The sequence below is a fragment of the Mercenaria mercenaria genome, unplaced genomic scaffold, assembly GCF_021730395.1.
Source record: "Mercenaria mercenaria strain notata unplaced genomic scaffold, MADL_Memer_1 contig_97, whole genome shotgun sequence".
Lineage (NCBI taxonomy): Eukaryota > Metazoa > Mollusca > Bivalvia > Venerida > Veneridae > Mercenaria > Mercenaria mercenaria.
This window is the reverse complement of record NW_026463890.1, coordinates 43,899-56,776: the sequence shown is the minus strand read 5'-3', so window position 1 is coordinate 56,776 and position 12,878 is coordinate 43,899. Positions and strand designations below refer to the sequence as shown.

Below are 12,878 nucleotides of genomic sequence, written 5' to 3'. Positions count from 1 at the left end.
TGCACCCAGGACCTTCAAACTTCACATGCTGATAGTACTTATTGAGTACACCACCCCTACTGACTTGGGGTCACCAGGTCAAAGGTCAAAGTCACAGGGGCCAACATTAACTTTTTGCATGAAGGCACTTTACTCACGAACCACTGCACCCAGGACCTTCAAACTTCACATGGTGATAGTACTTATTGAGTACACCACCCCTACTGACTTTGGGGTCACCAGGTCAAAGGTCAAGGTCCCAACGTTAACTTTTTGCATGAAAGCACTTTACTCGCGAACCACTGCAACCAGGACCTTCAAACTTCACTTGCTGATAGTACTTATTGAGTACACCACTCCTACTGATTTTGGGGTCACCAGGTCAAAGGTCAAGGTCACAGGGGCCAACATTAACTTTCTGCGTGAAGGCATTTTACTCGCGATCCACTTCACCCAGGACCTTCAAACTTTACATGCTGATAGTACTTTATGAGTAACCAACCCTACTGACTTTGGGGTCACCAGGTCAAAGGTCAAGCCTTTGGTTCTTTTGTATGGCATGCAAAAGGATAACTGGTGGATATTTTCACCCGCCATGAATAAATGAAGTAAAAATCTGAAGTAATTTGAAGATATGGAATCTTAACATTCCCGTGCACCAATTATAATTTTACATGGTCAAATTTTTTAATTATTTATTCTACTTAGCACTATACTTCAAAGACACCTTCCTAATTCCTATGTCTAAGATATTCTAACGAACAAAGAAATTGCAACTTCTTTGATGCCATGCATCAAACATTCGTCTTGTTTCCTGTGTTTTGCAATTTATTGATTGAAATGCAGCTTTTTTCAGAATATACACAGAATTATTTTAGTTGATAATGTACTAATTGTAATTGCTTAGTCATGTTGAGTAACGTCCTGACCAATTAAAGTATAACTCTTACAGCAAAACAATTCTCACCCTTTTAGAAAACTCTCACCTTTATTTAACAAAAAATAAAATAATTATTTAAAACTGAATAAGAGAAATGACAAGACTTAATATCTTTTTTATTCAATTATTATTAACAATATATGGGCATGATGAATAAACAGAATGTTTGGCTGGAGACCTTTCTAATGAGACATTATGAAATATGTTACGTGAACTGAGTTATAAGAAACCTTTATTAATTGCAGAAAATTCTGATTATAGTATAAGAACTGTGATTTGGGAATATATAGTTCCCCTTGTGTGGCCTTAATACAGTTTCTTTTGTTTATAATAAAATCCAGCAATAAAGAGATATCACTGTTCAAAATACACATGGTTTATTATTTATAAAAGGTGCCTGAATGCATTTTCTATGCATTATAATAAAACCTGATTAATTAAACAAGAACTGTCACTAATGGTGCAGCGCCTTGACCTTTGACCTGGTGACCCCAAAGTCAGTAGGGGTCGTGTACTCAATAAGTACTAACAGCATGTGAAGTTTGAAGGTCCTGGGTGCAGTGGTTCGCGAGTAAAGTGCCTTCATGCAAAAAGTTAATGTTGTGACTAACTAACGAACGGACGGACAGTTGAAAACTAATATGCCTCCCTTCGGGGGCATAAAAATATAAATACTGTTGTATCTTATCACTTTGTTTGTTTCGTCCTAATTTAATTAGGCTTTCTAAACTGGTTATAAAGGTGAGGACTGGTTTGCTATAAAGGTGAGAAATAGCACATGCAATCTATGTATTGCACAGTAGCTTATTATAATAAACAGAAGCTAGTCTATCAATGGTCCAATCTTGTATATTGGCCCTAACTGCCAATACGCAGACTGTATCATCCCCATAGGCCACATATCTCGCATACCAGAATCAATGTCTTTAAAACTTGCACAAAACATGTCTCTGAAATGTAGGAGTGCATAGAATGGAACCCTCACCACCACAAAAAAAACCCCAAGAATTTTCGACACCCTCATGAGAAGCGCCTCCCTACTTTTACAGGTCTGGCTCTCGAGTCCAGCCACTCTACACAAATCAAAACCTTATCAATATCATCACATGAAGTCGTATAAGTCTTTCAAGGTACAATATATCACGACCATAAATAATTAGATTCTTAGTCTGTCCATTACTTTCTTATAAATGCACAACAGCAAACTGTTTGCCAAAGTTTATCACAGTATTCTCAACACGTTATATAGACATCCTAGCTGCCTGAGGTTCTCAGTCTGATACAGCATTCACCACCAACACTGTACCTACTTGCTTGTCACGACCCAGTTTTCTACCATTCACAACCAATATTAAAGGTGTGCTCACACGTATACCTCTGTAGTAAAATTCCTGAAAAAGAAGAACATATGTTGAAATTTGATTTTAAAGGGCAAGGAAAGCCTGACAGTAAGTTAATTTTAAATAGAAGTCATCTTCAAGCCTTCCATAACGCTGAAAGAATTTTTAAAATTGAACTACTATTGAAACAGATATGGCAGTTTTAAATTTAAGAAAATGGCAGATAATGGAGGCAGCCATTGTAGTGCGTATACGACGTCATTTACACACTCCTGAATTCATATTTAGCAAATAACCTTTTATATATTCCTTGCGTGTAAGATGTAAAACATAGTAATTTCTTTCCTTATAACTGGAAAAAGTAGAGAAATCATTTTGCAGAAATAAGTAAATACAATTCAAATATGTATCTAGAAAATGAATAAAGTGCCATTTTGTTTTTTGTTGCCATGGAAACAAAATGGCCACCATTTTTTATCAAATATTTAAATGCTTATAACTCTCATTTTTAAGCCAATTTTGGAATTTTTTTCACTTCTTAATTATGGTGGCAGATGATTCTTCCTTTGCGACCAGTGCAGACCAAGATCAGCCTGCACATCCGTGCAGTCTGATCATGGTCTGCACTGTTCGCTATTCAGTCAGTAAATTTTCAGTGAAAACCCCTTTGAATAATAAGTGGTACTGTCCAAACTGAAAGATGGACCAGTCCATTATAGAAATATAGCAGGGTAAGGGTTAAAGGAGCCCTCCCGCTTAGCTCAATAGGGAGAGTGCAGATCTCAGGACCATGAGTTCGAGCCCTGGGCGAGGCATATGTTCTCCGGGACGATTTGATAAAAGACATTGTGTCTGAAATCATTTGTCCTCCACCTCTGATTCATGTGGGGAAGTTGACAGTTACTTATGGAGAACAGGTTTGTTCTGGTACAGAATCCAGGAACACTGGTTATGTTAACTGCCCGCTGTACTGTTGAAAAATGGTGTTAAACCCAAAACAAACAAACACTTTAAAGGACAAGGAAAGCCTGACAGTAAGTTAACTTCATATGAAAGCCATCTCCTAGCCTTTCATAATGCTAATCAGACCACTATTGAAAAAGATATGGCAGTTTGAAATTTAAGAATTTAAAAAAATTTAAGCAGCCATTTCATGTGTGCTGAATTCTTTATTTAGCAAATAACCTTTTAAATAGATTAGTTTTATATGTTTCTTGAGAGTAAAATGTGAAACATGGTAATTTCTTTCATTATAGCTGGAAAATATAGAGAAATCATTTTACAGAAATAATTAAATACCATTCAAGTATGTGTCTAGCAATTTAATAAATCTGCCATTTTGTTTTTTTGTTGCCATGGAAACAAAATGGCCATCATTTTGATAAAATACTTAAATGCTCATAACTATCTTATTTTTAAGATGATTTTGAAAATTCTTTCACTTATTTAAATGATTAAAGAATCCCAGCAGATGGAATTAACATCAAAAACAACATTGCCTTTCCCTTTAATCAGCGATTAATCAAACACATCAATTATTACCTAATCCAATAATAAGTCAATCAATGCCACTTATCACATAATTGACTTCATTAATCTTATGAATGCCAGGGGCAAGTAAGCGTACATGTGATCTCCCGAGCGGGAGGGTCAAAATCCCGATTTTTTCACCTTGCCTCCCGTCTCCCGACCAAAACCATATTTCTCCCGCTTTTCAAAACAAGAGGACCATGATGGTCCTGAATCGCTCACCTGTCTCCACATGACCCAATTTTCATGAAGGTCCATTGAAAAATATGGCTTCTAGAGAGGTCACAAGGTTTTTCTATTATTTGACCTAATGACCTAGTTTTTGAAGGCACATGACCCAGTTTTGAACTTGACCTAGATATTATCAAGGTGAACATTCTCACCAATTTTCATGAAGATCTCATGAAGAGTATGGCCTCTAGAGAGGTCACAAGGTTTTTCTATTTTTATACCTACTGACTAGTTTTGATCACATGTGACCCTGTTTCAAACTTTATCTAGATATCATCAAGGTGAACATTCAGACATATTTTCATGAAGATCCATTGAAAAATATGGCCTCTAGAGTGGTCAAAAGGTTTTTCTATTTTCAGACCTACTGACCTAGTTTTTGACCGCAGCTGACCAAGTTTCGAACTTGACCTAGATATTATCAAGATGAATATTATTATCATTATTATACCAGATTTATATAGCGCCCTTTTCATGATCAATTTCACGTTCAAAGGTGCTTTACATAGTTCAAATGCAGCCACACAGGGCGCACAATTCATCCTGTACTAGTACAGACACAGAGCGATCTGACCAGAGGGACAGAGTGAGACAAAGCCCCCACAGCAGAGAGATCAGAAATCAGATACAGGCTAACTTAGCCTAGCTCGTTGCGAATAGACAGCCTGGTTCTTTAACGTGCCCAGTGTATAGCACTGATACACGCAAGGATTGCCTGGGTTCCTGACCAGTACACCTCTATATATTCAAACCAACTTTCATACAGATGCCATGAAAAATATGGCATCTAGAGAGGTCACAATGTTTTTTTATTATTTGACCTACTGACCTAGTTTTTGATGGCACGTGACCCAGTTTCGAACTTGACCTAGATATCATCAAGGTGAACATTCTGACTAATTTTCATGAAGATCCACTGAAAAGTATGGTCTCTAGAGAGGTCACAAGGTTTTTCTATTTTCAGACCTACTGACCTAGTTTTTGACCGCAGTTGACCCAGTTTCGAAACTGACCTAGATATCATCAAGATGAACATCCAGACCAACTTTCATACAGATCCCATGAAAAATATGGCCTCTAGAGAGGTCACAAAGTTTTTCTATTATTTGACCTACTGACCTAGTTTTTGATGGCACGTGACCAAGTTTCGAACTTGACCTAGATATCATCAAGATGAACATTCTGACCAATTTTCATGAAGATCCTTGAAAAGTACGGCCTCTAGAGAGGTCACAATGTTTTTCTATTTTTAGACCTACTGACCTAGTTTTTGACTGCAGTTGACCCAATTTCGAACTTGACCCAGATATCATCAAGATGAACATTCAAACCAACTTTCATACAGATCCCAGGAAAAATATGGCCTCTAGAGAGGTCACAAGGTTTTTCTATTATTTGACCTACTGACCTTGTTTTTGACCGCACGTGACCCAGTTTTGAACTTGACCTAGATATCATCCAAGGTAAACATTCTGACCAATTTTCATGAAGATCCATTAAAAAGTATGGCCTCTAGAGTGGTCACAAGGTTTTTCTATTTTTAGACCTACTGACCTAGTTTTCGACCGCACGTGACCCAGTTTCGAACTTGACCTAGATATCATCAAGATGAACATTCTGACCAATTTTCATAAAGACACATAGGTGAAAGTTTTCCGAAGTCCTCGGGGGTAATTTTTCCAAATCGTGTAAATCCGTTGAGATTTGGAAGGGGGGGGGGGGTGAGGGTACAGGCCTTTGACAGAATGATCATTTTCCTTTCCGATCAATCACGGCCTTGGGATTCCATAATCTAATTTTAGCATTAACGGAGATAACCGATAATACACGTTTTACTTCTGACGGATCAGATTTTTTCGCGGTTGACCCGATATCGTCCGAGCTAACACAAACGAGATTGACTTTTGGTGAAGTTAACCAAATAAGGTAATTTAACCTTGATTTTTCACAGGAATCCCCGTTTGATCGGTGGAAGATCAAATGAGAATTTTGATTGGATTGCTAAATATTACTGTCAAATGAAATGGTGCGTTTCTAAATACATCTGGCTTGCTCCCCAAGATGAACGCACTGATAAAATATTGATAGATAAGCAAAGAAATCGCCAAAAATGAAGTTTTTACCTGCAGGGTACAAAACAAAAGATTTAGAGAAACCCGTCAAAAACAAACGGAGATGGGACTGGTTGAACGAGTGTGATGAAAAAGGTGATAAATGGGGAAACTGGCTAAAGAAAACCGATATTCCTGGAGTGGCCTTTTGTGAATGCTGTGCGAAAACGATTAAGTACGGATCGAGTGGAAAGAAAGGTTTAAACAAGAGCTGTCTGATGACAGCGCGCTCGACTATTCGAAGAATTGATTGAAGAATGGGGTCAAAATATTTCCATGGATATTCAGACAAAAGAAATAAATAGATTAGACAAACAATGTTCCTGTATTACTTTGATTTCGATAAGTCTTGCACTAAATGGCAATATATGAGCCAATTTCAAAGTCCAAAAAGGGCCATAATTCAGTCAAAATAGTTATGTACTCTTGCCTACAGATGGAAATCATAATGATAAACAAGTGTTCAAAGTTTAAAAGCCATATGTCAAATAGTTTTCACAAAACATGGACTTGTATGAAAACAGAACCAATTTCAAAGTCCAAAAAGGTCCATAATTCAGCCAAAATAGATGATAGAGTTATGTTCTCTTTCCTATAGATAGAGACTATTATACTAAACAAGTGATAAAAGTTTCAAAGCCATATGTCAAACACTTTACAAAAAATATGAACTGGTACGAAAAACTTAACCAAGATTTCTAAGTCAAAAGGGGCCATAATTCAGCCAAAATCCTTGATGGAGTTATGTACTTTTGCCTATAACTGGACATGGTGATGGTAAACAGGTGTTGAAAGTTTCAAAGCTTTATCTCAAAAGACTTTGTCAAAATATGAACTGGTACGAAATATTAACCCGATTTCTAAGTCGAAAGGGGCCATAATTCAGCCAAAATCCCTAATGGAGTTATGTACTCTTGCCTATAACTGACCATGGTAATGGTAAACAAGTGTTGAAAGTTTCAAAGCTTTATCTTAAAAGACTTTGTCAAAATATGAACTGGTACGAAAAACTTAACCATGATTTCTAAGTCAAAAGGGGCCATAATTCAGCCAAAATCCTTGATGGAGTTATGTGCTCTTGCCTATAACTGGCCATGATGATGGTAAACAAGTGTTGAAAGTTTCAAAGCTTTATCTCAAGACTTTGTCAAAATGTGGACTGGTACGAAAAACTTAACCAAGGTGTGACACCGACGCCGACGCCGTGGTGAGTAGGATAGCTCTACTTATTCTTCGAATAGTCGAGCTAAAAACCATGCAAAAGATTCGAACCACCTGAAAAACAAAAGGACAGTTAAGACAAACCAGGTATTATTATTTATGCATAATCCATAGCTGTCTGGTGGGGGGGGGGGGGGGGGGGGGGGGGGGGGGGGGGGTAAGTCAGGGGTTTTGCCCCAATTATCTGATTACGAAAAGTAATACAAGGGAGTTTTCAATCCTCAGACCACTGGGGAAGTAGTATATAATATAAGGGAGTTTGCTGGCCTGATGTGATACTGTGGCACTAAAGAACCAAGAGCGAATCAAATGTAGAACCTATGGCATGACAGGAGGACACTCAACCCTAAAGAGGTAGCCAACAGCAAGGCTGTTAGAAGTGGCAATATCACTACAGCATATGTATTATGGCGCCTTTATTATCATACCTTGGGGTTGTGCAATTGAGTTCCTCTAAGATGTAATGAAAAGTCCTGGGTTCACTGGTGCTGGTTTAAAGACTGTTGAATAATTGTTGGCATAATTGTTTTGGCCCACATTTTTAAATTTTCACAATATATTGTCAGTTATTGATTCCTAGCTGCATATTTTCATAGCCTGATAAATTACGAGGTATGAACTGAAAGTATGCTACATTGATAGATTGATGTTTCTGTTTCCAGGTTCTGCCAGGCTCGTCAAAGGCATCTTCTAAGACAGAGTCCATGCAAGACCGTGTTGCCGCAGTGAGAGCCATAACTTCAGCATTTATTAGTGAACATTGCTTGCCATTCAGCATTGCGGAAGATCTTCTCAGCCTTGCTAAAAGACTTAGTGAAGACAAGCTGGCGTTAGAGAAGGCAACCCTGTCTAAAACAAGTGCTACGTACATAACTACACATGGCATTGCAAAAAGCTTCAAAGAGGATGTAAAATTGAAAATCAAAGGACAAATGGTCTCACTGAATTTAGATGAAGCCACAAATAACAGCAATGATAAGGTGTTGAATGTCCTTATTCAGTATTTTGATCATGAAGAAAATAAGACAGAGTTAAGGCACCTTGGCACGAGAATACAGAACAAGTCTTCAGCTAAAAACATTCTTGATTCAGTGGAAAGTATCCTCATGGAATATGAAATTCAGTGGAACCAAATTCTAAGTGTCATGATGGACAACTGTAGCACTATGCGTGGTGCAAGAGGTGGTGTGGAAACACTGATCTGGAAGAACCCATATCTGCTGGACATTAGTGGAGACAGTGTGCACATGTTGAACAATGTGGCAAAAACCCTGTTGAGCAATGTAGATGACAGTGTGCAGATGTTCTGTTCTGATTTGTTTTATGACATTGAGGAATCACCTAAGGTAAAACATCTCTTTCAGGAAGTCCAAGAGCTCCTCAACATCACTGCTACTAAACACCTGATCCGTACTATTTCTAGTCGATTTCTGCAAATAAAAGATGTGACGACAAGGGTTTTATCCTTGCTGGACTCCCTGACAGTATACTTCAGGAGGAGAAAACTAAATACAGGTAATATTTTAATATTTCATTCATGTTGCAATGTAAGTTAAAAGTTCTGGACAACAGCTCCATATAAATTCAGATGTATCGTTTCTTTGGCATTAATTAAAATGAAGCTTGGGCAGAGACTGTCCAATGCAAGGTGTCTGTACTATAGGTAGATATTTTAGTTGTTTTTTTTTTCAAGCTTTTTTTTATATATAACTTATTATTTTCCCTATGTAAATATGTACTTTCCCTATGTAAGTACGATGTACATGTTTCACTAACTTAAAAATAAAAGATAAACAAGAGGACCATGATGGTCCTGAATCGCTCACCTATCCCCACATGACCCAGTGTTGAACTGAGTACGACGTCGTTATTTCTATTATTTGACATAGTGACCTAGTTTTTGAGCACATGTGACCTAGATATCATCAAGATAAAAAATTCTGACCAATTTTCATGAAGATCCATTGAAAAATATGACCTCTAGAGAGGTCACAAGGTTTTTCTATTATTTGACCTAATGACCTAGTTTTTAAAGGCACGTGACCCACTCCTGAATCTGACCTAGATATCATCAAGGTGAACATTCTCACCAATTTTCATGAAGATCTCATGAAAAATATGGCCTCTAGAGAGGTCACAAGGTTTTTCTATTTTTAGACCTACTGACCTAGTTTTTGACTGCACGTGATCCAGTTTCGAACTTGACCTAGATATCATCAAGAGGAACATTCTGATCAATTTTCATGAAGATCCATTGAGAAACATGGCCTCTAGAGACGTCACAAGGTTTTTCTATTTTTCGACCTACTGACCTAGTTTTTGACCGCACGTAACCCAGTTTCAAACCTAACCTAGATATCATCAAGGTGAACATTCTCACCAATTTTCATGAAGATCCATTGAGAAATATTGCCTCTAGAGAGGTCACAAGGTTTTTCTATTTTTAGACCTACTGACCTAGTTTTTGACCGCACGTGACCCAGATTCAAACTTGACCTAGATATCATCAAGGTGAACATTCTGACCAATTTTCATGAAGATCCATTGAGAAATATGGCCTCTAAAGAGATCACAAAGTTTTTCTATTTTTAGACCTACTGACCTAGTTTTTGACCCCACATGACCTAGTTTCGAACTTGACCTAGATATCATCAAGGTGAACATTCTGACCAATTTTCATGAAGATCCATTGAGAAATATGGCCTCTAGAGAGGTCACAAGGTTTTTCTATTTTTAGACCTACTGACCTAGTTTTCGACCCCACGTGACCCAGTTTCGAACTTGACCTAGATATCATCAAGGCGAACATTCTGACTAATTTTCATGAAGATCGCTTGAGAAATATGGCCTCTAGAGAGGTCACAAGGTTTTTCTATTTTTAGGCCTACCGACCTAGTTTTTGACCCCACGTGACCCAGTTTCGAACTTGACCTAGATATCATCAAGGTGAACATTCTGACCAATTTTCATGAAGATCTCATGAAAAATGTGGCCTCTAGAGAGGTCACAAGGTTTTTCTATTTTTAGATCTACTGACCTAGTTTTTGACCACACGTGACCCAGTTTCGAACTTGACCTAGATATCATCAAGATGAACATTCTGACCAACTTTCATAAAGATCCCATCAAAAATGTGACCTCTAGAGTGGTCACAAGCAAAAGTTTACGAACGCACGCACGCACGGACGGACGACGGACGCCACGCGATCACAAAAGCTCACCTTGTCACTTTGTGACAGGTGAGCTAAAAATCTGTAAAAATAATGCTTCATTCAATTTCTGATTTATTTTTTAGTTAAATTCATGGTAAGTTGTAATAGCCACAGATGCATAGATAGTACTTTTAATCTCTTTACTCTTCTGACTTCTGTGCATACATTTATACTACATGCACAGTCCCAGGTCAAAAGTGATTCCACAGCAATAGTTTTTCGCACGTGGCTTTTGACTTGAAAAAAAGCCATATTAATTGTAGTATGAAGCTACAGGATATATTAAGGTACAAATAAACTCATTTGCTTCGAGTGAAATGGAACAGTACTTAAAGGCCTAGATTCACTACTATATAAGTGTCCCCCCCCCAAATCCAATATACAACTCCCATCTTATCTGCTGCTTATCAGCGATTATGTAACAGTAACTGATTAGAGGGCAATTAGCACAGCAGGGACCCCTAGACCATGAAGATGTGTGCAGTGGAGTTGAAAGAAATTAATTTTTCTTCAGTGAATGTGGAATGATAATAATATTAAGTATTATTTTGATATTATATAGATGATAATAACTATTACTTTAATGTTATAATAATAATAATAATAGTAATTATTATTATTATTTATTACATAAAGGATGATTAAAGATACAGTAATAATATTGAAAATAATAATGGTAATAAAACACAAGTATAGTGAAAACTTCAGGAGTTCTTTGTGCTGACAAACAATATTTTTCTAATTGGAAACTGGGTTTCTTGTATTCATGTAATCAACATTATTTGAACTTCAAATTATTGTGTTCCATCTATACTGAATTTTCATTTTCAGTATGTTGCCAAAAGTGACTTTTTTCATGCTTTGCTTTGTAACTTTGAAATGCACATACTGTTTTCAATGTTTAGACAAATGTTATTTACAGTATTCTGCAAGCTTTATATGAGTGAAAGTCACATTTTTCTGAAATATCACAATTCTCCAGACAGAATTTGAAAAAATAAAAACTTGCATATTTCTTTAAGTAAGTTTATCATTATTTCATTATTGTGAAAATAAGTTCTGATTATCTTATTATTGTGTTTGATCAATAAATATTTTTCTTTACATAGAAATGCCAAAAAAACTAGTATAACTTGAAAAGTTATCAATTATATATCAGTTTAAAATAAATTACACTGCTTCCCCTTCTCACTAATTGATACACTTGTAAGGTAGACTGACTCTCCAATAAACATTGACCCTTGTTTATTGGAACCATACTGTGATGGTCATTAGCCCCCTACTGTGCTGGTGAAGGCAGAAATCCCTTGGCCCACTGCCAAAATCTAGGCCTTTAAGTAATTTTTGTTTTGAGGTTTACCTTAAAGTCAAAGTAAGCTATTACAAATTGTGCCATTGTTGAATTTGTCAAATTATAATGTCTGCTCTAATACAAAGCTTTAAAGTGCACTATATTGTGGGATCTCTTTCAGACCAAAATCTGTATATCTGGTGCTTGGTATTGTGTTTAATAGATATTGTGCTTGGTGAATGTATAAAATATATACAAGTATAGGCTAATCCTAGTTGTGTAGCTGCTATTAAGATTAATGTGAAATTATTTTAATATTTTTCAGTCACTGCACAATTTTATAATTATAACTTTCTACCCCATTTTTACTGTCTGGAAATGTACATGCTTTAGAATTTAGAATTAGCTAGTAAATATTATGTTTCTTCAAAAGTCACTTCCAAATTCATTTGTATAAGGTTTTAATTTTAATTGTAGTCTTAAAACATTTGTTTATAGCTTATATATTTAATTATGAATGCTCATAACAGTTTTTGATATTTTTAAAAATGAATATACCATGCTGATTAAATCCATCATCAGTTTGTTTTCAGGTAATAATGTTAATGTTCAGTCTTTTTCATAAATTGTATAATTTTTCATCATTTCAGGTCGGTCATCAGTCAGATATTCAGTGAGCATCAAGTCTCTGATGAAGCACAGGCATCAGTAATTCTGCTTCAGATGTCACAGGAAAAACAACAGAAGTCTGTAACAAGCACAGAAAGAAAAGACAGAATCCTGGACTATCTGTTCTCTAGAAGAAATGAAACAGAGACAAAGTTAAATTTGTTCAGAGGTCTGCTGGATACATTCAGTGAATATATCAAGTCGTTTCAGTCAGAGAAACCCCTAATACACACGCTCCACAGCAGGATGGTTGACTTAACTAGAGAGTTCCTTGGTATGTTCATCAAGCCGGAATGCATCCCAGAACGTGTTAGCCAGCTTGTTAAACTTGACGTTGATAGAAGAGACATACAA

At 36.6% G+C, this 12,878-nt stretch overlaps 1 protein-coding gene across 1 annotated transcript in view; it reads right to left on the bottom strand.

The window, feature by feature from the left end:
* Window positions 1-2,190: 2,190 nt before the first annotated feature.
* The window catches only part of LOC128555044 (tetratricopeptide repeat protein 5-like), a gene marked incomplete at its 5' end in the record, with an annotated part of 34,700 nt that continues 24,012 nt past the window's right edge, over window positions 2,191-12,878 (bottom strand). The window contains one exon of the mRNA XM_053536400.1: window positions 2,191-2,310. Coding sequence (XP_053392375.1) covers window positions 2,191-2,310 — 120 coding nt within the window. The remainder of the gene's footprint in view (window positions 2,311-12,878) is intronic.